We start from the raw sequence: 27,329 nt of genomic DNA, 5'->3' as shown, positions 1-27,329 counted from the left end.
GGGGCTCTTAACGGGAGCGTCCTTTTGCTGCAGCCTGGTCTCCGCCCTGCCAGGATTCCTTACAGCAGCGGGAATGAAGATGAAATAATCAGTGTTTGCACCTCCCCGTTTCTTTAAAATTTGCGAGTTATCCCCCTTCCCCTCTTCAGGGATTTAAATGAATTAAAATAATCTAAGATAGGTTTGTTTCAAATCGTGGCAGCCACAGAGCTCGGTTTGGTCATTCTGTGACAGGGTCTCGTGTCCCAGGTGGAATCCGGTGACTCTGACAGGACCATGGGAGTGACATTGGCGAGAGCGGCTCAGTGGACGGATGCTGGCTCTGGAACCAGCACACTTGAAACTACCCCTTTGAACGAGTCCCTTTTAAATCAAATCATTAAGTTTGCAGAGGACTTCAGCACCAAGCATCCTCAGGAAGCAGCGTATGTCTTCAGAGAACCCCTGGAGTGGAAAACGCAGTTGGATTCTTCAGCATTTGGGGAGGGTTATGAGATCAAGTAAGTCTGAATTGCACAGTGTTTTCAAATGCAGATGGTGAACTTCGAAGAAATATTGCCCTCATTTCATGTAAACTAAAGTTTGATGTATTTGGGAGGCTGAAACAGGGGGGTTTTGTTGATGTATAATTGAAAATTTTGAGCTAAAATGTGTAGAGTGTAAAAATTGCTTTTTGAGAGTTGGAGACAATTCTGTCTTGTTTGTTGCAGACTTGTTTAGCCAGTGATCTATACAGCATGCCCTGTCTATTCCCAAGATTTTTGCAATGTGTCTAACGATGACTAGCTGTGTCATTTCTCTTGGTGGCAGGAGTTGCTCCTGTTTGGTGGGTTGACCTTGGCTGGTTGCCAGGTGTCCAGTAAGCTGCTCCCCCTCTTACACTGGACTGGGGAGAAAAATACAATGAAAGGCCCATGGGTTGAGATTGGGATAGGGAGAGATCATTCACCAGTTACTGTCATCAGCAAACCAGACTCGAGTCACAGAAATTAATTTCACCTGCTGCCAATCAAACATCAGAGTAGGATAATGAGAAATAAAATAAATCTTAAAACCTTCTACCTTCCTCCCACACCTACCTCTTCCCAAGCTCAACTTCAGTCCTGATTTTTTCTACTTCCTTACCCTGAGTGGCACAAGGGGACAGGGAATGAGGGTTGTGAGGTCAGTTCATTGCATGTTTTTCTCTGTCATTTTTTCCTCCTTGCACTCTTCTGCTCCATCATGGTGTCCCTCCCAACAGACAGTCCTTTACAAAACTTGTCAATATAATTGTTTCCCAGAGGCTGAAGGTCTTCACAACCTGCTCCAGTTATCCCTTCTGTGATGTGCAGTCCAAAAGGAACAGGATGCTCCAGTGTGGGTGTCCCTCGGGGTCTCAAGTCCTGCCAGCAAACCTGCTCCAGCATGGTCTCCTCTCTCTATAGGTCCATGGATCCTTCCAGGAGCCTGCTCCAGTGTGGGCTTCCCATGGAGTCATAGTCTCCTTAGGGCCTACATAGCTGCTGATGTGCTGTGAATAAATTGGTTTATCTTGGAAGTTTTCTGAAACACAGTTTAAAAAAATTGTAAATCATTCGTTATGTGATGCTTGAACAACATTCAAGAGTCTTCTCTATTCAAGTTCTTATTTTAAAAAGATATGATTTAATTTTCCTAGTGAAGCAACTGTTCAGTCTGAAGCCAGACATAAAGATGGCCAACCATTGCTTGTCCTCTCAGCATCAACTCTCAGAGTTCGCAGTTTTGACCAGCTGTCCCGTTTGCTACGAATTGCTATGGAAAAAAAGTTAAAGGAAGCACAGGCATGCCTTGAAGGTTTTCTTTCTTTGTTTTTTCATCTCTTTCTTAAGAAGTATATGTCTTTTTCAATTTATGTTGATGAAATGTCCAGAAAGGAAGGTATGCCTTCGTTTTAAGTATATGAGGTGTTAATTCATGAAGGTGGCTAAAAGTGCTGATCCCAGAATGTAATGGAGTTTCTATTTTTTCTTTTATTTACACAGAAATTAATAACCAGAAATTTGGAATAAAGTTAAAATAAAGCTGTTGAATCTTATATACAAATTCATGTATAATGAGTAATATCCCAGCTATTGCAACAGACAATAGGCTTAAGTTTTGGAAGAAAAAAAAGAATGTTTTAGTTGCGGTTAATAACAGGTTTTTTTATGAATGTAGTTTAATACTTCTTTAAGGTGTTACATACTTTAAAGATAGCCAAAGAAAAAGTAATATGCTTACAGCATTCTTAACTGTACAAGATTCACTGTGAGCACTGCCAAATTCTTTCTAACAATGGCTTAAAAATACAAGTATGAGTCATCCTCAAGTCCTAGATTTTCAAGCTGACAAGACTCTTGATATGGTAAACTGGGTATCCTTGCCCTACCTGGAGGTAGAAAAAAATCAGTGATATTCTTTGATAATATTAGTAGAAATTGCATCTGCCTTAGTAAAATATAAATGCTCATATTGGATCAAGTTTCTGAACCATCTAATTATGGGTCCTGTCACTGATCAACCATGAATATTAGAAAAAAATAGTATGGACAGTGTATCATGCAGAGACATTCACAGATGCATGGGACTTCATTTGCAGGAAGAGAGCAAAATGTTTTTGTAAAACACATTGATATGCAGTTATGTCACTGTTTACCAAGAAGAGCAGCTGGCATAGCTGGGGAAGTAATGGGGCCATTGGGAATGCTGCTAGAAAAGCTTGAAGATGTTCTTAACACTAAATTGTATTTCCAAAATGATCAATTTTCCATGAGTTAAGCTCATTGATTTCCTGCTTTGGAATTCAGCCAGATATATTTTTGGATAAGGGGACTGTTGATAAAAGGAACTATTTAATATTCACCCCTTGGTTGAATGAATCTTAATCTTTGCTTTGAAAAGCAAAGTTTTGATAGAAACTTTTTGTTTGTTAAGAAAAAAAAATATTTTTGTTCTTAAAGTTTTCATACTCCTAACAGTGCATTTAAATTACTGTAGAGTGATATGAAAGAATACATCACACAGTAATGTTTGATGAATAGCTGTGCACATTATAAACTTTTTATTGTAAATTAATAGCCTCAAAATCATTGAGCATTTGAAATAAAAGAGTTTTTCTTTCCTGATAATTTTAAACAAAGCAGCACATGACACAATTCTGTTTCATGTTTACAGCTAACAGAGATCCTATAGTGAAAATTCTTGGTCCTGAATATGGGACTGTTGAAGAAGAAGACACGTCCATTTTGCATTTATTTGACAAAGTGAAAAAAGAATCTGATCTTGAAGCAGAATTGAAAATGAAAATCATTCTTCTTCTTCATCAGCTGGATTTGCAAGTGCTTAATAATTCTTTGAAGCAGATTTCACAGTAAGTGCTTTTCAAATAGAAGCTAAGCATCTCAGCCAGTGCATTTGTTTTGTTTTATTGTTAAATCAGATTAGTTTCAATCCACAACATGTGTTTTTGGTGTGACAAAGAAATTTATTGAAATAACTTTCACTAAGTTAATGAAAAACCATTTTTTTTTCTGAAGTTTTTTTCTATAGGTGTGGGTATGCAAGTGTGTACCCAGAAGTGTGGGGTTTTATTACATATGTTTTTCATTTGGTTAGCAAATAAGTCATTTGTACGAACAACAAATTCACAGTTAAATATTTTCAAGGAACTGTTTACTTCTTCAGGGAGCTGTATTAAGTATTATATTGAGTTTGTTTCATAGTTACAGGGACTTTGCATTAGGTATGAACTTAAATTCTCCTAACCTATAGATAAAATTAAGAAGGTGGAAGATAACCAATTTTCATATTTTTGTTGCTTCTATTAAGACAATGTAAAGGAAAAAAATTGTGTAATATTCTCTTCAATTCCCTGAGTACATCCTTTTGGATGAATATATATTGGACCATTTTCTATTAATTGCAGAGATGTAAGACTAAATCCAGCTGCTGTAAATAATGAAGTGAATCTTCTCAGAAATTTCTCTGGGCAAGGAGAAGATTCTGTACTGGAATCACTGGAATATACATCAGGTACAAATCTGATCATACCTCACATTTACATAGACCTTTATTAAAGTACTTGAATTCTGCGTGAAATTTTCTGAATTTATTTCAATAATACATTTCAAGTGTTCATTTGTACCTTAAAGTTTTAATGTGAAAAAAAAAGTATTTGCCAATATACAGTTCCTCAGCTTTTACATACAGAAATAATCTCCCAATTATATGAATATTTTCAATGGAAGTAGAGGAGGAGAAATGAGTCCCTGATCCTGAATAGTTCTAAGCACAATTATAGGTCTTGGTTGGATTGAGCCATGGGTCACAGAGTTTTGAATGATTAATACTTAACAGTATGAATTCTTAAAAGCAAAGTTTTGTTTTGGAATTTGGTTTGCATACGTGTAATATTAATCATCAAGCATAACTATTAAAATGTTTCTAAACTGCATACTTACACTAATGCTAATTGATTGCAGATTACATATTCTCTAATGGATGCCGAGCTCCTCCCTGGAGACAAGTGCATGGAGAAATTTGCTATTTAGTCATCAAACCACATGACACTGATCCTTTGTATATCACTTGCAGCACAGCAGGAGTGTTTTTAAATGGAGTAAGTAATAAAAAAGGATACCATTGAGTAATGAATATTTTTATGTGCCAGAATCAAAAATCAGTCATGTTTAGGGTAGTTGTATTAGGGCTGTAAGACCTGTAGAGCTAATGTTTTGGTACAGAAGGAAAAGCCACAGTCATAAAAGTATGCTAGTTTGCCCATATGTTTTAAGTGCTTTTTCTGTAAGTCTTGGGGTGTATTCTGCACTTTTTGCTAGCTGTGGTTGATAACAGTTCTTCACACTTTCTCTATTTAAAGGTACAATGCCTCTCTAGTGCCTCATTGCTCTTGATCTGAGGTGCAGTGTTATTATGTGGGGCTAGTAGAACTTGCTTTGGTCCTTTTGTAAATGATAAGCAGTTCCTCCTTTCAGCAGATGCTTTTTAGAAATTGCGTCTCTCTTTTCTCCTTCTTTTCATTTTGGCTACCTTCTTCCTCTCGGATGCATTTTGTTTAGACCCTTGTATGTATTAAGTGGTCACCAGGGCTCTTAAATTCATTTTGAGGAGAGACTGGGTGTCTGTCAGGCATAACTCTGTAATTTGATTTCCTAAGAATTAAAAAACCAGGGAAATTTTGACTTGGCACATTTTTAATGGATGAAGCTCATAAAGCTCAGGAGCTGAGTCACATTATTTTCTGTGTCTTTTAGACATCTGCCATACTGCACATATTTACTTGATTGTTTGCCATAAGCCATAAATTTTTTTCAGTAGAACTACACAGGGTTCAATTAGCTGATGGTTATTGCCTGCAAAATCCTGTGTAAGATCTTGGTGATCTGTTGGGGTCCATGGAGATGATCCATGCATCTTTATGAAGCAATTTTGAAGGTTGGTCAACTCTGCTGAGCATGAGAATTCTTTATCTAATTCATTACAACATGACCTTGGTGCTGTTTTGCACTATTTTATGATGCAGATTAAATTACCTGTGTAAGGCATAACTATTAACAATTTAAAATGTATTCTTTTTTTAAGGGTCAGCTAAAAGGTAAAGATATTGACTATGAAAGAAAAAGTGATCTATATAAAGACATAGTCACAGTTTTAAGGGAGAGATCACCTAGATTTGTAGAGAATATGGCTAAACAGGTATGTATTTATTGATACTTGGTGCACTTCTTTGTGCAAATGTACACTGGTAAGAATTGCTTTGTAAACCTGGCTGAACGTTTGTGTTTTTTATCAAAGATAAATCTATAATTAAATAAAGATTTTTAAAGACTGGATTGCTTTTTAAAATTACCATTTCTTTCAGTTTCTAAAAAATATGTTTATTTTGTAAATAGCAAGTAGTGTACACCATTTCATGTGTTGTTCTGTCATACTTTTTTGTGGAGTTTGGTCCAAAATGTGAGGTCAGCTTCTAGTTTTGCACGAAATGCTTTGTCTGTCTTCTGGTCTTGTTCTTTATGGAGCAGTGGAAATGTTAAAGTAGGAAAATGTGATATCTGTGTGGAAAAGGTCAGCTTTTTATTACAATATTTTCCTGCGATGAAAACCACTTAAATTTTTATTTTCATTTTTTGTAAACCAAACATAAATAATTGCCCAACTTTTTTTATGAGAACTGCCTGATTTAAATATCAGAGCTGAGAGGTAAGTATCCAGCTTACACAGTTTGTCTTGCTTCAGGCATTGTAAAGTGCAAGTGATTTGGCTTTTATTTAGAGCTCTATACTAGCTAGAATCACACAGTACCAATACAATTTTAGTTGCTTCATTGTTCCTGATAAAACTGGGTTTTTTTTCGGATTTCCAGTGTGGTTTTAACAGATAACTTGGTAAAATTCCTTACAAGCCAAAACCTGTCAAGAGTTTCATTGTGGTGATTTATATGCAATTTTAATTATTGCAAGAAAGAAGTAACTAACAGCAAAATTTCCTTATCCTTTAGTTCTGATTTTCTGGGATGTAGGGCTGATTTTTTTTTTTTTTTTTTTTTTTTTGCCATACAGATATTTGACAGTTTTGAAAGAACAGAGCATTCTGAGTCATACACATAAATACAGTAGCTTATATTAAAATTGTTGGAATTAGATTTGTGAGTTGTTCTGTTTGAAAGGGTATGAAGTTCCAAATTTTTTTATTTATCTCATAGGCAAGTATTTTTTTAATGTTATACCTACGTATTGGTTTACACTTCATAAATAGGACAACATATGAATGTTTTTAGACATTGGTTTAATTTATTTTCAGTGATTTGGCTTCGTTTGATGATCATGAGAGGTAAAATATGGTAACATTTTACCATTTTTTCTGATCTAATGCTAAATGTAAATATAGAATAATGTTACTATTGATAGTAACATGCCTTTATTTACTAGTTTTCTGCCCTTATGGATATATTATAAGTTTTAAAGTTACACTTAATAAGTTACACTTATTAAAATAAGAGCAAATAAACAGAATTAGTTTTCCTTCAATTTTCATGTCAATCGTTATTCCCTGGCTGTGTAAGTAGGTTTATGCAGAAGAGTATAATTATACCCTTTAAATGGTTTAGGAATTTCATATAATCTTGCCTTGCTGAAGCAGTGGTTCAGTACATTCTGCTTTCTACAACTAGAATTTAAACAAGTTTATACTGTGGAGCTGCAGAGCCTTTGTACCTGAGGGAAAACCTTCTCTGCTTTAGAACTATGAAATGCAGAGAAATGCTGTAGTTCCAAGTTTCCCTAAATGAAGTAAAATATGAGTAGAAATAGTTTTGATTTATTTTCTGAGGAGAGGGGAGCTTCAAAAAGCTCATTACATACACATATATTGCAAAACCAATTAACTTTTATAGTATCTGCCTAGCCTTGTTTAAGCTAACATTCAGAATTGCTGTGTTGGCATATACTGCCGTAGCAAACATAGTTTTAAAAGTATGCTTAACTGATCAAGCTACAGCACCAGTTCCTCTGTGATTTATCTAGTTTATCATGTGCTAAATTGTCTTGTCTAGAGTACATTTTCAGAATGAGAGCATTAGCATGAGTTAGTTTGGAATTAGACACTTGAGTTGGCAAGGCTTCAACAGCCGATTCTCATCAGGGTCCAGTTGAAAACAAACCCTGCTGTGACACTCTCCTTAAGACTGCTGTGAATCAGGCACACAAGGAATGTCTTCACCTATCTGCTACTGACAGCTGCAATAACAATAATAATAATAATAAGTAACCATCGTATGTTGGCTTTCCTGTAAAAATTGAATGTGTTCCAGTAGAGACTCAGAGTTGACAACAGTCCTTTCTGTTCTGAATATTATTGATCAGCCATGGTGCTAGACACTGACAGCTGAAGGACTGGTAGGTGCCACTCAGCTCCATTCGTGTATGTGATTTATTCAACAGTGTTTTGTCCTGAGAGACAGAAGATGAAAAAAATTAAATGGAATGTGCTTATATTAATTCTAAACTATATCAAATTAAATTACTTGGAACTGAACTCTAGGAGTTTATGATAGCCTATTTTCAGTTTTCTGTTCATTACCTTTTTTGTGGGAATTTTTTGTAAATCCTTTATGCAGGGAAATAGTTTTTATGTAAATGATCCATTGAAAGTGGAATGGCTGACTTTGCAATTCTAAATCTTAAAACTCATTTGGACCTAGGTTCTATGAAGTGCTTGTGTCGCAGATTTTTGACATATTAGAGATCAAACAGCACCAAATATTTAGGAATGTTCTGGAAGTTCCAAATTTATTAACTTGATTTACTTAAAAAACTTCAATTTGCACATAACTTCTACTTTCCAAATTAATGTTTTGTTCTTTTAAAGACAATATAATTTTGTGCTTAGAATCTAATTCTATGTTTAATGCCTACAATGTTTAAGCACAGAGTCCAAGAATTGTGCATATAACTTACTGTTTTGATATTCATTATTCATATAGCAATGAGTGACAAATCATGTCTCCTTTTACTAGGGATATCATTTTTTTAAAGAACCAGCACACAAGAAGAATTATCAGCATGTGGAAGATTCTGAGATTTCTGACCAATCCCAAAGCTTTTATGATTTTACAGAAAATAGGAGAAGAGGAAAAGTATGTGGGAAAGGGAAAAGTTCTTCAGCAGGATCCCCTGGCGAGGGGTCAAAACCGTGTATGAAGTGGGAGAGCAGTGGGCTTTCTGCTTCCCAAAGATAAGTAGATATCTTTAAAGTTGAATTTGCCAATAGATCTCTCTAAACTGTGCTAATGATAGGGCTACATGTTACAGGTTTCCATTATTGTCTTAAGTTAGAAAGAATAAAACAAAGCTTACTACGTGTTAATTTCTAAGCACAGAGTTTTGACTACCAGAGAGAGTTCTCAAGTTTTTTCTGTCATGTGACACGGTCCTGGAGGACCGTGATATCATCTCTTTTTTTGGTGTAAAATGCCTTTTAAAGCAAGACTGATTAGAAAATCTGATCTAAACCACACTTTCTGATGGATGTAAAAGAGGTCCAGGATGGAAAACCAGAATGAGTCTTCTTACTGCCACTTTGTAATGATTTCATATTATATGAGCTACTTCTCTAGATCTGCTTAGCAGTATTCACTGATGAGATTATCTCAAAGTTTGAATACCCAAAATAGAGTATACATATATTGGATGTTGTTGGATTTGTCTTCTGAAATCAGAATTCTGTTTTGAATTAATGTTTCCTGATTTTGTGTTAGTGGAGGAAGAAAAATATCTGCAGAAAAGCCTTTCAATATTATCCTACAAAAAAATAGTATCTTTCTGAAATCTACCAATTTAACAAGTTGCAAGAAATATTTTGAGAGATTTTGGATGTAACCTATGGTTATCATTTAAAAGAAATTAGCTTTCCAGAGCAAGAGCTAACCTTTTTCCACAGTTATTGTTAAAGTCTTGATGTCAGGAAATTGAATACAATTATAAGTAATCTCTTTTTTCTTGTGACTCTGATAGAGTGACCAGCTCAGGCTCAAAAAGACATTTTGCTTTCACAACATTGTCATTTAGGGAGAAAAAAACATCAGAGATTGTGGTCAGCTACAACTAGGAAGCTTTTTTTAATATTAGGAATGTAATATATATTGTATTCAGCATGATTAAAGCTGTGGAACATCTCAGTGTGTTAAAGAACTAGGCAGACCAAAACTGCCTGGAAAGAAGAAGGCTAGAGGAGAAGAAGAAAGATACAGAAACTCATGTCTGGGAATGGTAAACAGGGAGCAGATAGTCACTGTCTGTTCTAGGACAAAAATAGAGGGCATCAAATGAAAATGAGCCAGAGAGATCAGTTCAGGACAAAGGGAGAGATGCCTTCATACACCACATAGCTAAGCACTCACGTTTTTTGCCAGAACATAGCAAATTCATCTGTTCATGTGAGTTCAAAAAGAAGCCAGTTCATTGAACTCTTCATCCATCCAAAACTTTTAATGCATGGACAGTCAGGAGTTCTCTGAATCACAGTGTGCTGAAGAATATTCTGGGAAATATAATTTCTGTGTTATTATTTTATTTTATTTTATTTTATTTTATTTTATTTTATTTTATTTTATTTTATTTTATTTTATTTTATTTTATTTTATTTTATTTTATTTTATTTTATTTTATTTTATTTTATTTTAATAAATCCAAATCCAGTAGGGAGAAGGCTCCAAAAAAGGACTCTGAAGAAGGGAAACGTACTGTACCTGTGACTACAAAAAAGAAAGCCAGTGGCAAATCTAAAACGGTTAAAATTAAAGAAGCTTCAAAATGGTATGGGTGACTTATTTTTCCTCCCTCATTTTTTTATTTTCCATATCTACAGTAATTATCACTATACTTACCATTTGGTAATGTCAGTTGTATTTTTCTAGTTATTCGGCAGTGTTGTCATACCTGTTTGAAATGTGCTTGTCCATATTACGGTTTATAACTATTTGAAATTGGTGATTCTGTTTATTTTTAGTAAAGCATCAAGCAGCCTTGAAGATCTTGGTGAAAGTTCCTCAGAGACTGATGAAGATGAACAGCCTATACGTCGTCAGGAAGGAAACACTGATTTGTCAACAGAATACTGGGGAATTCAGAAACTTGCAAAATATGTAAAAGTAAGTAAGCATTGATAAATTGTATAAAAAAAATTAAAAAGTTACATTTGAGGAGACCAGAATAGTTCCTTATCCTTTCCACTTTCATTATACTTTACTGTAGCCCTACGGTGTAGTATTTTCAAATCCTGGAACTGTGGACTTTTCTATCATGCACTTTTTTTTAATCTGCTATTTTTGGCTTATATAGCCCTTTAGATTAAACCATCTGTTCAGTGTTATTTAAAACGTAAGATGGCATAATCTCTTTATTAATTATTGGGTTTCTGTTTTGCTTTTTGTATGAAACTTTCCAAGAGATTTCTTTATGTGGATAATAACTTTCAAGAGTTTTTATTAAAACTGAATAGTTGCCTAAAGTCTTTCATCAACTGTGATTAATGCATGTCTGAAATAATTCTAACATGGTCTTGTGTCTGGATAGATGCTTTAGTGGACAAGAAAATGTATGATAAACAGGCATCTTCTATAACAAACCAAAAAATTGTTTTTACACAGACTTGTTGAAAATCTTTTGGAACCTATAAATATAGACAGTTAGAATTCTGAATATGTCTGAAACAGATCAAAAACCCAACAACCCTTTGCTATTCTGGAAAACTCTAATTACATTTTTCCCTCAGGAGAAGTTTCCTTACAAGTTTGTACTGGAATTTATATTCTGTTAAGTTGCTAATAAAAGTGCTGGCTTATTTATTTTTTGAATGCAACTTCAGAGTATGCACATCCGACAGATAAAATGATGGTGCTGGCTTTTGGTGCAGCAGAAAGAGCAAGTCATATGAGGAGCACTGAAGGAGCTGGGCTTGTTTATCCTGGAGAAAAGGCTCAGGGATGATCTTATCACTCCTTCCAACTGCTTGAAAGGAGGTTGTAGCCAGATGGGGGTCAGCCTCCTCAGAGATGGGACAAGAGGACATGACCTCAAGATGTGCCAGAGGAGGTTCAGGCTGGACATCAGGGAGAATTTTTCACTGAAAGGATGGTTAAGGTTTGGAATGGGCCACCCAGGGAAGTGGTGGTTTCACCATCTTTGGAAGTGTTCAAGGAATGACTGGATGTGGACCTTGGTACTGTGGTTTAGTGCTCAGTCAAAGATTAGACTGAATAATGCTGAAGATCTTTTCCAACCTTTGTGATTGTAAGATTCTACAGATTTGGCTCTTCACAATCCTTGTAACTATTATGAAAGAGTAACTCAGTCTTTTAAAATGTATTCAGAGTACTCATACTTCTTGTTTTCAGTTCGTCTGTGGGGCCTTGCTAGTGGACCTGGCAGAGACACAGACAAACATGGATAATAAAGCCTGTCTACATTTATCTTTTAGAGGTTGGACCTCTATATTTTTGTCATCTTGGGTGTGGTAAAATAACCCTTTGCAGTTGTAACTTTGAGCATGTAACTTGCTCAGCTATTCCTAATGCTGAACACAGCATGTACGTATTTTGCATTGTAGAATTCTTCCTACTTGTATGTAATTACAGTTGAAAAGGTTGTTTTCAAACCTTTCAGTTTACTAATAGCTTGTTTCTGTCTGTGTTATGAAGCAACTCTACTTTTCTGAGAGCTCAGAGAAACAACCATGTTACTTTTTAGTAAAGACTCAAGGTCGTCCTGGAGAAGATACTTGAAATTCATTACTGTTGATGAATTCCCACTAATCTGTTAATTGGCCCATTTTTGTACCACCCTCTTTACTGACAAGGCTCTTCTCTCCTGGTTACTTAATTCTCAAACTCCCTTTCCTCTCTAGATCCTTCATGTAGTTGTGTTTAGATTTTAGTACTGAACCAAAAGCAGTATTGAAATTCATATCTACATTTGCATGAAACCATTCAGAAAGAAGAGTGAGAATGACAAATAAGAAAGTGTTTTTTTTTCATGCACCTCTGTTTTAGAAATTGACTATATTTTTTTCCAGCTGTCAACAAACAAAATTGCATAGTGGTTTAGAGCTAGGAAATGACAGAGCAGCATTTTTTATGAGATAGTGAGTATCCATTAAGAAGTTTACAATATGTAATTCAGTAATGCGAAAAAGTTTTGTTGTGATAATTCAAATATATACTTCTTTATGTAATCATGCACACCTGAGTCTTCCAATCATTAAGTTAGATGTAAATTAAAATAAGTATTTGAATATATACTTAAAATAATTATGTGCTCATTCTTAGCTGCATGAAGCAAGAACTCCCTAGTGTGAGATAAAGCTGAAAAGAGATGCCTCAGTGCCATACCACAGACAGTGGTTGAAATGTTTTATTGATAGAGTGCTACTTTAGCTTGCACATGGAATTCATTTTAATTTGAGTATAAATACTGCACTTCTGGCCAGACTTGGGAGATTTTTTGGCATTCTTGTTGTTCATGTAGGCAAGTGTTCATGACACATGCAACATAAGAGAAAATAAATTTATGATTGTGTTATTTAAGTATCTACAAGCATATTTATAATAAGCACAAATTTTCAAAGAGCTTGTGTTGTTTGCCCATCTGAAAAAATTAATAAAATTCCTTAAATAATAGTTGATTGAGATGCCAAGAAAATGCAGTAATTTGTAGATGCAATGATTTTTTGAATGTCTGCTTAAGTTAATGTGAATCACAATTCAGCAAGACTCTATAAAAGATCAATTTGAAAATGAAAAACTCCCATAAAATCTGAAGGATACCTAGTTTTTATATAAAGTTATATTGTCATTAAATGTTAAAAAGACAGTTGCTGTTTGTATAAAACAAACTTGCAAGATCTGTGAGTTGTGCCTGTAGGCTCTGTACTTGTATTCCATTTCATGGAGAGAAAATTCCAGTGCTGGGGAAATTCCCTTCTGACTTTTTGCCCTTCTCCACTCCCTTTCCTTTCTGGGAAAGAGTATCCATGTTGGAATCGTTCCGGTGGGAAGCAGCTGCTTCTGTGGTCTGGCTCCTTGTCCTACCTTCCAGCTTCCCAGAGCTGTGAAGCAGGAGAATGGAGCATGTGTGTTCCTGCCATGCCTCCCCACCAACTGAACAATGAGCAGCAAAATGGATCAGTGAGCTTGGTGATGGCCTGGTGTTAGGCATCCTTTGGGGCCAGAGTAGATAAAATGGGAATGAGGTGCTCTGTTGATATTTGTAGCAGTTAGACTCACCCAGCCTACTTCAGATTTTACATTATTTATTAAATTGGTACTTCTGAAGAATTGGATTTCCAGAGGAGGGACTACATTTTAATCTGAAAAATTGTAGGAGTAGGATGAAGGAGTCATCTTTTTCAATTGTCCTTTTACTAGAAACAGGGGACATCAGGTAGAAATGCAGAATCTTCTTTGAGGCAGATCTGGACTGTTCAATGAAAAAAAAAAAAAAAAGGTGAGAGCTGGGCTTTGTGCATTGACTATTATTATGATAAAATTGAGATGTCGATAGGTAAATTGGGCTGGTGATTGTGCCAGGAATAAGACCAATATCCAGAATAAATATTTACTCCCTTAAGCCCTTGTGCTGTTTGACTTTGGTTCCCTGTAAGGGCATGATTTAGATGTACACCTGTGCCAGGATGAGGATGAATAGAGTTCTGCAGGACCATGTCAGTTACAGAATTCATCCTTCAGTTTCTTATGTGGAAAGTCATTCTACTTTTGGCTATATTTCAGAATGATGCTAGTGAAACCAGTCAAATCTCACACTTCATGCAATATATCCTTTAATTTCATATCTGTTTGGAATTACTCCAGTGCAAAAGACCTCGTTCCCAGAACAGCATTGTGTTTCTTTTCTACTTTGGAATCCTGGATGGACAAATCTGCTGTCTCTTCCCAGCTGCTTGTGCCCTGTGCCAGGCCCAGGAATTGGAGAAAGGCAATGGCACTGCACAGGAGCCAGGGAGGATGTTCCCTGAGTGTGGCCTTGAACAGCAGCTCTCAGGTGTCCATGTGCAAATGAGAATTGTGTGGTTTAGCAGCTGATGTATACAGCAACTCTTTTATAAGAACCAGTTATGAATTTATGGCACTTGTGAAGACATTGATGTGGCTTGTAGATTTTTCTCAGAATTTACGTTCAATAGAGGACAGACAGTATTTTTGAACTGCATAATGGAAAACTGTAGCTTTCTTAAGTTATAAGGAAATGGTATTGAAAACGTTCCATATTATTAAGATTATACTGGTGCTCATTATAAAAATTTAAATCAGTTTCATGAGCCAAGTATTAAGAAATCAGTTGCGTTTTGAGATTAGCAGAAAAGTAATTCTATTTTATTCTATTGTGCAGGACCTCAGAAAAAGATGTGAACATCCCACCCTAAGGAATAAAATGGGTCTGGAAATACTAATTGTTTAAAGTGAAAAGTCTAAACTCTCTGTGGTTTATGGATGTTCCTGTAGTCTTGAATCTGGCCCTATATGTATAATGGATGCAAATGTTAGGATCTAATAGCAGTAAGTCTCTAATCTTGCTCCTGTCTTCCAGTATTAGCCAAAATTTTATTTTAAAATTCAGTAAAGTATGTGATTACTGGGAAAAAAAAAAAAAAGGAAATAAAAATATGTGAAAAATTAAATTTATAGTTAAGATATGTATTTTCCAACAATCTAGATAGTGCTGATCATGAAAAAGAAATATTTTTATGATAACTTTACTAGGTAGGAAATATTTGGCAAATGGTGAACTCTCAAATTATTATTATAATTGGCAACTTTGAAGCACTGGAATAGCTCCCTCCTCAAAATACCATACAATCATTCTTCATCCCAAGAGACATATAAAATTCATAACAACCGGTTGAATTTTGACCATTAACACCAATACCAACTCTGATGAATTTCTGTGTAGTGAAGGTTTAATTAATGTTCACAGGGTCACACATTCCTTAGAGTTTCATAGCTGATGAGATGAAAGACAATCTAGAAACAAAGAAAAAGAAAAGGAAACAGAATTCAGTAAAAAAGGGGCAATAAGAGATGGTAGAAGAAAAATAAAGGACTGAGGAAACGAATGTAAAATAAATTACTTTTAACTCTCATTCTGCAGGGTTGTATTCTATGATAAAAGCAGGTAATGAAATTAATGAGCTATACACCATAACTGTAGTACCTCTAAAATAGTAGTGAAATGCCACAGTTGTCTCAATCTGACTTCAGATTTTATATTCATGAAGTTGATAATCAAATTGTTGTTTCCTAAATAATTAGAATGTGGTTGTGTCTGAAAGGTAGCAAGAGTTTTAAGCAGTGAGAACAACATTCTGCATTGTTTTTAAGTGTTCTACATTGGTTTAGGCTCAATATAATAGCTCGCTCTACACACTGTTATTCCAAAGGCATGCCTGTGCTTCAGCCATGTCTTCACCCATATTTATTTTTCCTGTGCTCTCACTAAGCCCCATTTCTAAGTTTGTTTTATTTCTCCAGAGAACACCTGTCTCTTAGTTTTTCATAAACTATTGCTATAATTTTGTTTTCCTTGCAATATTTTTTTTGGCTAGTTTCGAATGATACTGCCTCTTCTGTCTGTTCAGTGTTTACAAAGCTTCACCAGTCTGCAGGCTCTCCAGCAGTCTGCAGAGGCAGCAGTCCTTCCTAGTCCAACCCCATTAACTTTTCTCCTCAGATTCATATCCCTGGTTTCCTAAATTAGTTGGATACATAAAATTAAAATGGCTGTAATAGCATTAAAGCTTTTATCCTCTTTCTGGGCCAAGGAAAAGTCAGAATTGCTTAGGCAGGTCTGACACTGTCACACAAGGTCAGTTGCACATCTGTGTTGTGGACAGCAAATGACTCATCTCCAGGTCTCCAGGATTTACAATGTTAAATTACTGTTAACAGTAGTGCTGTTTGTGTAGGATTTTTTCACTGTTAAATTTAATCCTGGATCCTTTTACCTTTCTTATTTCTTCAGTCCTATTTGCTTCTAATTTCTGCATATTTTTTTAAAATACGTATATGCTTTATTTTCCTCATATGAAGTGCCCTTACAAAATTGTCCAGATGCATCTGGGCAAGAAATACACTCCTAAACCAAAAATTCTCAACAGAGTGGAAGATAAACTTGCACTGCTAAGATATTATATATTATCTTGGCCGGGCTTTCTGTGGTTTTGGGGTCACCATTTCACTTCTTTCCAAGTTTGAGGTTTAAGAAGTTACTAGGAAAATATTCTATTATTCCCAGTCCAAAGAAGTAAAAGTTCATATGTTTGCACATGAACTGTTAGACTCTTACCTTGTCTATAGTAGAATCCAATTTCTATGAATCAGAAAAGGAAAGCTAACATAATGTATACATGCCTTGGAAGAGTTTTCAAGAGGGAATAAGTGCTTGCCTAACAAAACCTCCTGGTTTGCACAGAAAATAATAGACATTCTTTTGTTTGAAAATTAATTTCTTTTCAATTTTATAAAATATGGCAATTTAAACTCACTGTATCTGGGTCATGACATGTATGTCACTTCTGCCACTGTGTGGGGTCAGGGTCAGGGTATTAATCTGCAACTGAAACAGTGCAGCTTCTGTGCATTGTTGTAGTCCAGTGTGAATGTTTTGAAACGTTGTGATGCCTGTGATTTTCCACTGGCTTTACTTACATTAATCTGTATGGTTTACATACTGCCAGGCTGGAGCTAAAGAATGCCAGAAGATTCAGGAAGTGGGTCAGGGAATTATTCCATAACTCAGCTATACTCGTCCATAACTCATGTCTTAACAAGTTGCAGCTTGTATGTTTTATAAACTAAGATGAAAAATTGCAACTAGTATTTAAACCATGACAAAACTCAGAGTGTTTAGAGATTCACAAATACGGAAAAATTGCCTTGCTGAAGCATATTATGTATTTTATACTGCAATATTCAGTCTTCCATTAACCTTTATGAAAATTTATTTAGATGTTAAAGTATTTTCTAGCAGAAAATTACAAAATTTTCTCAGTGAATTAAGAGAGTAAAATTCAACAGAAAAAAAGTCTCAAACCTTTAAGAATTCTGTTTCATACTTTACTTTTTGTTTTAATTTTTTGTTTCATAAAAATTACAAGATTGCTTTGGGTTGGGATTCCAGTTAAACAATGCTTTTTTTTCTCGAAGTTTTTTTGTCTCAATAATGAATTTTAATTTTAAAAGTCTAATATAACAATAATTTGATCTGTTTTTAGGCTATCACATTATTCTATTTTGTTTTTTAAATATTTAAAAAAAACCATATTCACTTGGTATATCTGTTCTTAATTTTGTCAAGTAAATTGTAATTGCCATTCAGATTATATATATTCATAATCAAAACTGGAGTATTATACAGAAGAATGACAAAACTGCCCACAAACAAAAATTTTATTTCCTGTTTTTCAGCTGTAGGCTTGTTATCACAAACATGCACATTTAACTACCGATCCAGGATTTACTTAATAAAATAGAGAAAATACACTTTTACTCTGGCAAAAGGAATTTCAGCCATTGGTCTAAACAGTAAAATCTTTGACATTGCCATGCAGAGTAAACAATATTTCATTTTCTGGTAGCATTCAGCTATGTTCACTCTAAATCCTAAACCAAATTATGTTAATTAATAAAACGCTCTTCAAATAGGTACTGTATTTATAGACATATTGTGTGTTCCTTAGTAGCTGTACTTTGGGTGGAGTCTGTATTTGCTTGTGTTTTCCTTTTATTTTCATTCTTTTTTGATTTTGGCAGTAGTTCTGTAATTCTCAGTTGTTCTCACTTGTGAGCTTCAGTACTGTAACAGACATTACATATTCAGTGCAAGAAGATGATTTACTGATAGTGAAACAGTGATACTGGTTTCTTTTCATGGATAATGTGTTATGCCAATATATAGGAAGAAAGGCACATTTTTAAATAAGTCTGTGTTTGATTTCAAGCCTTAAAATTGACTGTTGATCTGCCAATAGAGTCTATTTTGCTTCCAACGTATCAGATTTCAAATGGTATAACAACATGATGCAGATTTTATGTCAACTTAATGGAGAGGTAACTATTTCCATGCATGTTAAAATCTATGCTGTAACTACTACGAGACTTACTGTAATGATAACTTCAAGAAACAAAAAATAATTGTTGAAACCATCAGCAGTATTTCTTATTTTGTAGAACTGATGCTTCAGCACATATGAAAAATATTTTATTGTGGTTTTACATTAAAAACACTTAAAGTGGTTCGTTCGCTTTTGAAGCTGAAAAAATAAAATGCATATGTATATATTATATATGGTTGTATTTTTTATTCTGTATAAGAAAATTAAAAGTTGTTTGTTTTTAAAAAACCTAGTCTTTATTAGATAGCATATGCCAACCCTTATACATGTAAGGTAAGGGAATTACGGATTACTGTTATGCATAAATGCAGTTTCACTGTAGGAGAAGTCCTCAGAAGGAGAGACATCACTTTTCAGGTTACCAATATCCTTCTTACAGTTATGTAAAATAATAAAATGACAAGCTTCCCTTTAAAACACCTGTTACAAATTTTTTATCAGACCAAGCAAAATAAATATCAAAGTTTAATCTATGTTAAATGGCCACAGATTTCATGAAAGGACAGCTGTTAGTTTTTCTGAGCTGCAGAATATTCTCTGTAGTTTTGTAATCATATTGTAGGGATTTTAAAAAATAATTTAGAGTTTTATATGTGTGGATAAACTGATTTCTCTAGGAGAACATTTGAGAAATTGTTACATTATTTTATACTCTAGGACGTGTTTTCAAATTAGATGAAAATATGTTATTAAAGCAAGACACATTCCATTCTCCTGAAGTCAAGATGATATAGATGATTAATAAATATAATTTAAAAAAAATTCTGGGCATCTTCCTCTAGGACACTATGTTTCACATGTTTAAAAATTACTTTACATTTAATCACTTTTGTGGGGAAATTTTGTGGTATCTGGTACAAGAAATTTAAGTAAAAATTATGAAGTACTATGAATATGTACTTCATTGATTAGCAGAAGTGTTTTGTCTGATGTAAACTATTGGTCTGAAACTTTATGAAGTAGTTCATATTCTTTTTGGATGTATTTTCTCACTTATGATTCTTTAATACATTTATAACAACTTGTAGGTCATGTTAAATTTAAGTTTGTTTTGTATTGTATTGTATTTGTCGTACTGTTTCTGTTTGCACTTAAGAAAAATGCTTTAAAAATTCTGGTTTTGTTAGATCTAGTTGTTTTATATTAGCAAACATTACTCAGTTTTGTCATATTCTGTGTTTCATTGTGATGTCCACAATTTAGCAGAACACTTTCCTCTGGGAAGGGTTGACCAAAAATCCTTTACAGATTCAAAACTCTCATTTAAAAGAGTTTTACATGAGGGCTTGGGCAGCATAGTTCAGATCAGGATGGGAGCCAAAGCTTCCCTGGAATGCAGGAGGTGGATGCTGTAGTTTGATTTACTAGATACTCTAAATTGTAACTTCCATGTTAGTACCAGCTGGCAATGTTCACTCCAGCTTCTGTTGCAGCTACAGCTCAGCTCTCCTAATTCCATGCAGGTCAGCTCATCCCTGATTTTACTGACAGTAAACCTATATTATAGGTTTAAAAGAATCCACCGTCATATGGTTTAACTTTCTGTGTTGTGTTCTTTGATTTTTTTTCTTCCTTTAAGTCTAGTTGCAGTGACTGAAATAGAGCTTACAATTTAGAAAAAACATTCAATCTGGTTTATTTACAGCAAGCCATGTTTGTAATTTTCCACCTGAGCTATTTGCTCATTTGAATCTTTATGCCATTTACAGACTCTATCAATAATTCAATTTCTTACTATGCTTGCTTAATTGAACACCATAGAATCAAACAGTCTAACGTGTTTCTTCTTTAGTAGTAGTTTTACTAGCATGACTAGAAGTGATTGAGTTTTATATTAAATGTGCTTTACTCCTTTGTTATTTGCTTTATTTTAGGGAGGTGATCCAACAGCTACTGTAATTGCACTATGTTCAATGAGAGATTTCAATCTGTCTCAGGAAACATGTCAGCTGGCCATCAGAGACACTGGATGTCTTGAAGTGTTGATTAATTTACTTGATACAGAAGAAATTAAATGTCAGGTAATGAGCGTTATCAAATAGAGCAATGAATATGCCTTTTCTATTAGAATATTTTTTCAAGTCTCAAAGCTAGAGTGTAAAGAAAATTGATTTCTCATTTCTGTATTTTCTTGTTTTCTTCAGATTTTTTAGAAAGACATCTATGTCTTTGACTTTCAGTTTCCTTCTTTTCTGCTGATTAAATATAAAGAAAAAAACAAACCATCATTTTAAATAATAGTATCATTTTTGTATACCTGAGAAATGCTTAACTTCTGTTTCCCATTATTTAGGCTGGTTCATTAAAAATCCTGAAGGAAATTAGTCAAAATATATTGATCAGACATGCAATTGCAGATCTTGGAGGCTTAGAGATCATGGTGAAAATACTGGACTCTGTAGATACCAATCTAAAATGTTTGGCAGCTGAAACAATTGCCAATGTTGCCAGATTTAAACGAGCACGAAAGATAGTGAGGCAACATGGAGGAATCAAGAAATTGGTAAGCAGACATTAAAATTTGTAACCTGTCATACACGTATTTTTGTTAAAAAAATACATCATGTGTTGTAGACATGGTTAATTGTAGTGTTTACTGTAATTAGAAAGCAGCATGATATTGAAGTTTCCTGCAGATATTAAGAAATTAGTATTATCTTTAGGTTGAGCTGTTGGACTGTATTTCGGTGGGATCATCGTACCAAGGCAAAGACATTGAAACAGCACGGTGTGGAGCTTTGGCACTCTGGAGCTGCAGCAAGAGCACCAAAAACAAGAAAGCAATCCGTAGAGCTGGTGGCATTCCATTGCTAGCTAGATGGCTCAAATGCCCACATACAAGCATCTTAATCCCAGTAGTGGGGACACTACAAGAATGTGCCTCAGAGGTGAGTAAATGCATATAGCTAAGTTATTTCTAAGCATTAAAGAAGTTTGCCACTAAAAGGAAATATTATGTTCTACAGTCACTTAGGTCAGTTATTCCATCAGGAAGTAGATGCTTTATGTAATCAAAGTGGTTTTGAGAAGGTCACAACTTGGATTGAAGTAAAAGCCACCTATTTTTTTAATTTGAAAGGCTAGGAGTAATACATAAAGGAAAAAAGGTAGAAATGAAAGTGTTAATGAGTTTCTCATTTTTCTTACTTTTTTCATCATACTTTACAGTTTTGGCAGCCTAAGGTGCTGTGTTCTGGTTAATCAATGCATTTAAATTCTACGAAACTAACCTGCAGGTGTGGCCAAGAAGATCCAAGGCAGTGCAGCCACAGTGGTTTACAGTGTCCTTGTGCATTGGGTCTGATCCATTGCAAATAGAAGAAAGGAATATATTTTTCCACAGATTTTTCCACAGATTTCCATGGCACATTTTGCAACTTTTAGTATATTCAGTTTTTAAATTTGAATACAAGTATTTTTTAGCATGGCCATGTAAGGTATTACACTAGTGGGACAGTTCTGTTTAATGTCTTTATGAATGACCTGATTGAGGGGATTGAGGGCACCCTCAACACGCTCAGTGTTGGCAGACACACCAAGGGTGGGAGTGCCAACCTACTGGAGGGCAGGAAGGCTCTGCAGAGGAGTCTGGGCAGGCTGGATCCACGTGCCGAAGCCAATGGTATGAGGTTCAACAAAGCCAAGTGACAGGTCCTGCACTTGGGTCACAGCAACCCCTGCAGTGCTATAGGGGAGGAGTGGCTGGAAAACTGCATGGTACAAAAAGACCTGGAGGGCTGAACATGAGCCAGCATGTGCCCAGGTGGACAAGAAGGCCAGTGGCATCCTGGCCTGTGTCAGCAATAGTGTGGCCAGCAGGACCAGGGCAGTGATCATCCTCCTGTGCTAGGCACTGCACAAATCCTGTGTTCAGGAAGAACACTGGGATGCTGGAGTGTGTCCAGAGAAGGGCAATGGAACTGGGGGAGGGTCTGGAGCATAGGGCTGGTGAGGAGCAGCTGAGGGAGCTGAGGTGTTTAGCCTGGAGAGAAAGAGGCTCGAAGCGGACCTGATCGCTCACTCCAACTACCTGAAAGAAAGTTGGAGCCAGGTGGGATTATTCTTTTCTCCCGGGTAACAAGCAGTAGGATCAGAGGAAATTGCCTCAGGTTGAATCAGAGGAGGTTTAGATTGAATATTAGGAAAAATTTCTTCACCAAAACAGTTGTCAAGCACTGGAAGAGACTGCCCAGGGGAATGGTTGAGTCACCATCCCTGGAGTTACTTAAAAGATGTGCAGATGTGGCACTTAGAGATGCAGTTTAGTGGTGGACTTGGCAGTGTTAGGTATTGGTTGGACTCAATGATCTTAAAGGTCTTTTCCAACCTAAATGATTCTATTTGTTTATGATTCTGTATCTTTATTTGAACTTGAGGTGTATTGCATTTCAGATGAAAAATATACATAATTTATCTTGGTGGATTTGAGGCCCAGAAGACATAATTTTTTCAAGAGATTGTACATTATTAAACACTGTCTGTTAAAAATTAGCTTCTTAAATTACACAAATTAATGCATGTTCCATGAGACACAAAGCTGGCATGTTTTAGGTTCAGTAAGTATATATTGAGAAGGTGTCATTTTTGAGGATTTCTTGTATGGCCTAACTTGGAAGGAACACTAAACATTTCTTACACAGATGTTTCCCCCACTTAAAAAAATGATCCCCTGTTACAATGCCTGTTGGTTAAAATTTGGATGAAAATATCACTAAAAAATGTTAATTCTGAGAGTATGTTTTGTTAGCCTTGTTTTAGGAATAGATCTGTTGTTTTGGCTGCTGGCTCTTGATGAAGTGAGGGGATACTTCTTGATCCCATTCTAAAGCATCTTTTGCTTTCTTGGGTCTGAGCAGGGAGTCTGGACATCTTTCAGAATATTCTGAAAATAAAAGCTGTGATTTGAAGAGCACTGCAGGGAATGGCAGTATTTGCTGACCTCTGAGATCAGCAGTAGTGTTTTCAAGGCAATGATGGCTTGTGCTTCCATGAAGTACAAGGCTTCTCAATATCAAACTCTGTACTTGTAGCATTGTATTATTATTGTAACCTATTAACTGTTAATATGCAGGATCTAAAAGATGCAGTTTATCTTTTTAGCCAAGTTACAGACTTGCAATAAGGACAGAAGGCATGATGGAGAACCTAGTGAAAAATCTGAGTAGTGAACATGAGGAGCTCCAGATGCATTGTGCAAGTGCCATATTTAAGGTAATTGTATTATAATCAGTAGATCAAAACCAGATTAATTCCTTGTTTTCAAGTTACTGTCAGTTTTAAATTTTCTTAATTTCACTATTTCTCTAATGCAGAAAAATTATAGAAATGTTGTGAATATTTTAGCTGCATATTTAATATTATTATTAGGTTCCTACTGGCTCTTCTTGTGTGCAAGCACTAAGTTGCACAGGTAACCAGTGGAGAGACAGGGGGCATACTGTGCATAGAGCTGGTTTGATTTTTTTGTTTGTTAGCCCCTAAAGTGGACAATGTGATAGTATAAGCATTGCTGCCTATACAGGAGCAGTTTACTGTCAAACTCTCTTAGTGAGTTATTAGCATATTCAGATACTTGAATACAATATTTATGTTTTTTCTCTATTAGCTTTTACTAATTACAATGTAGCTTCTGAAGACATCATTTTACATGTTTTTACATAATATATATGTTTAATATATATGTATTTTTTATAGTGTGCAGAAGATGAAGAAACACGTGACCTGGTTAGAAAACATGAAGGTCTACAACCACTATCTGATCTGCTTGATAACAGTGAAAACAAACAACTTTTGGCAGCTGTGACAGGAGCAATCTGGAAATGCGCAATCAGTAGAGAAAACGTGTTAAAGTAACAATTTAATTTTACAAGCATTTATTACATTATCATGTTTTGATTTTATGGCACTCTACTGTTTTCAAAACTGTTCTGTCATAATTCTTCAAAATCAGTCTTTATAATCATTTGGGTTTTCAGCTTAAGTTTTATAGTACTTAAAATATTGGCGGCTGACCTCATCAGGGTAAAGCCAGTGTTAAATTTCTAGAATCTTAACAGTCAATGGAGACAAGTGGTGCCTCTAGTTAAGCTGTAGGACACTGAGTCAGGAGGTGTACTAGAACGTACTAAACATTTGACCTGTGGCCATATCTCATCTCACTCCTCCTGTCTGTAACTTACAAGCCAGAATCACTGCTGCATGGTAGAGAGTACTTAGTACACTTGACTTTAATGTTTACAAGAGAGACAGAGACCAAATTATCTCATTGTAGGGTAGATATCTAATGCATATTAGAAGTATACTGGAGTCTAGGATAAGTATCCTAGATGTTTCTCTTCTTGACTACAGAAGGGGCTCAGAAAAGTAGCTTAGTCTGGAGACCCAGTTTCTAAATGAGTGGAATTAGCTGATGAGAGTTCTACTGTGGGTATCAGCAACCTCTCAGTACCAGGCTTCTGAGTAATTATCTGAGAATGTGACAGCAGGAGTTGTCACTTTCCACCTTCCATGGAGCAGCTTAATGTTTGAGAACACTTTACCTCCTGATCTAAAATAAATATAACAAATTCATGCACTTTACCTAAAAAAAGGAAGGTGGCTCCATGACATATGTGCTAGGTTTCCTGCTGAAATTATGCTGCTCTGTACGTAGAGCATGTAGAAAGGTTAGAAGGAGTATTAGTAAGAGGTAACATCTTCCTGCTGTCCTAATTTAGTGTACCTTTCTGGATAAGCACGTATGATAGATAAAGACTGGGTAAAAATTAGGAAATTTCCAGGTTTTACATTCTGACTTTTTACTGTCCTAAATGAATTCCCAAAGTGTTGGTATACAGACCTATGGTCTTTAAGTCCTCTACTGCTGTCCTGCTGCTTTTTTGCATTCTTAATTGCACAGTAAACTAACTTTCCTCATGGATGTATCCTTCTTTTCTGAAGGGGTTGTGCAGAGGTATCCTGGTTTTGGATCAGTCAGTGATGAGACAGACTGAATGGCTCTCTCTGTACTAGTAAATTAAACAGGGCCAAACCTTTCAGGTTTCAGACTCTGTGTTAGGATTATCCACACTGTTTAACTGCCAGCACAGTCCCTTACACAGTTTGCCAGCAAATGCTCTCCCAGACAATGCCCAGACACTCCTTAGGAACGGTGCAGGCAACAGATTGTTCCCATTAGGCAGAATGGGTGAGGCCACCCTACATTGTGCGGATAAGAGATTTTAGCCATATGGATGCTGTGTTGTGCTTCTTGTCCTCAGGGCTAGAGAATGAGCCCTAGCCTGTTTTATTTATTAGTGTAGCTGTAGCCAATAATTCTGTCCAACTGCAAACAGATTTTTGTTGGGCTACTCACATATCTTTGGCAAGTGCTTGATGCTCCACAAAGGTTACTAGCCCGGCACAGCTCCAGCTGAATTCATGTGTTATGAAGTGCTGAGTCTGAAGCAGTAAACCCTATCCAAACTCAAGATGGGAGGGCACTAAAGAAAAGGGAGTGAGGATAATATGGAAACACCTAAGTAGATCTGGAGGGATGAGCCTGAGTCTGGCATGAAGCTAGAACTAACAAACCCTGCTGGCTCCTGCAGAGGCACTTAATTATCTCTAAAGTGCTCCAGAGTATTTCCTGTACCTGAGTTCACAGCTGGGATGTGCTGACTCAGCTGGTGCAGGTGCCTGTGCTGTGCCTGTGCCTGTGCCTGTGCTGTGCCTGTGCTGTGTAGCTGCAGGTGCAGGTGGTGTGGCAGCAGCCATACAGCTCCTGGACACAAGATGGCCTGAGCCAACAGCTCTGTCAGAGAGCAGCCTGCCCATTGCAGAGCCAGCTCACATCGTTCCATCTGTGAAGCATGAAATGCCAGCAAAAATCAGTTTTGTTTTGTTGGCTTTTAAGATTATTTGCTTCCTTTATTGCTCTTTTTTATGCTGTTGATGTTTACTCTTGAAAAATAATTGTAAGGATACTTCCAAATTACAGTGAACAAAGAGAGGAAAATTTCTCTTTAAGCAAAGGTTTGGATGATGAAAAACAAAAATTTCTCAGTTGATTTAATTATTATGCTTATAATCCATCTTGGAAAGATGAATTTTTATTGAAACATCTAGTTCTGCCATAAAAATCTCAGAAAAGCTAATATTTTTTTGTATGAAAGAAAAGCTACATGAGCAACTGATTCCTGGAAAATAGTTTTTGTAGCTCAAGTAGACCTTCCCAGAAGCTAGGGGGTGGGTAGAAAGCACAAATGAGAACTCAGTACCCTCAAAGAAATTTTCTCTGATAATTAGATTACATTGGGTTATATCTAGCTTGATATACCACATGGGATTGTCAAGGTACATCAGAAAATGTATAAAAGGAAGATGCAGTATTTGTTGAGAATCCCCTAAGTTTTCAACCAAAAAAAAAACCCTTAGGAGATGATTCTGGCAATGAGGAAAAAATCCTGTTCTGAAAGATGAACTTTTGAGGTTTAGCACACATCTCTTTGCAAGCTAGGACCTTCAAGATTTTAAAAAACATATTTTTGATTCTCAGTATCAAAAGTTCTATGAAGAATGAGGAAAGTATTAATAAAGCAGTCAAGTCACATTTCTGTCAACTTATTTCTTAATTACAAGTT

At 35.7% G+C, this 27,329-nt stretch overlaps 1 protein-coding gene across 1 annotated transcript in view; it reads left to right on the top strand.

Moving 5' to 3' along the window:
• The first annotated feature begins 261 nt into the window (after nucleotides 1–261).
• ODAD2 (outer dynein arm docking complex subunit 2) overlaps nucleotides 262–27,329 on the top strand; it is a 69,176-nt gene continuing 42,108 nt past the window's right edge. The window contains exons 1-14 of the mRNA XM_056484432.1: nucleotides 262–500; nucleotides 1,661–1,818; nucleotides 3,178–3,373; nucleotides 3,929–4,035; nucleotides 4,485–4,621; nucleotides 5,605–5,718; nucleotides 8,540–8,757; nucleotides 10,209–10,337; nucleotides 10,531–10,672; nucleotides 20,583–20,729; nucleotides 21,002–21,211; nucleotides 21,372–21,596; nucleotides 23,809–23,919; nucleotides 24,403–24,557. Coding sequence (XP_056340407.1) covers nucleotides 277–500; nucleotides 1,661–1,818; nucleotides 3,178–3,373; nucleotides 3,929–4,035; nucleotides 4,485–4,621; nucleotides 5,605–5,718; nucleotides 8,540–8,757; nucleotides 10,209–10,337; nucleotides 10,531–10,672; nucleotides 20,583–20,729; nucleotides 21,002–21,211; nucleotides 21,372–21,596; nucleotides 23,809–23,919; nucleotides 24,403–24,557 — 2,273 coding nt within the window. The 5' untranslated portion in view covers nucleotides 262–276. The remainder of the gene's footprint in view (nucleotides 501–1,660; nucleotides 1,819–3,177; nucleotides 3,374–3,928; nucleotides 4,036–4,484; nucleotides 4,622–5,604; nucleotides 5,719–8,539; nucleotides 8,758–10,208; nucleotides 10,338–10,530; nucleotides 10,673–20,582; nucleotides 20,730–21,001; nucleotides 21,212–21,371; nucleotides 21,597–23,808; nucleotides 23,920–24,402; nucleotides 24,558–27,329) is intronic.

This window comes from Oenanthe melanoleuca, chromosome 2 (assembly GCF_029582105.1).
Source record: "Oenanthe melanoleuca isolate GR-GAL-2019-014 chromosome 2, OMel1.0, whole genome shotgun sequence".
Lineage (NCBI taxonomy): Eukaryota > Metazoa > Chordata > Aves > Passeriformes > Muscicapidae > Oenanthe > Oenanthe melanoleuca.
Note: the sequence above shows the minus strand (reverse complement) of the source record. Positions and strands in the feature narration are given on the sequence as shown.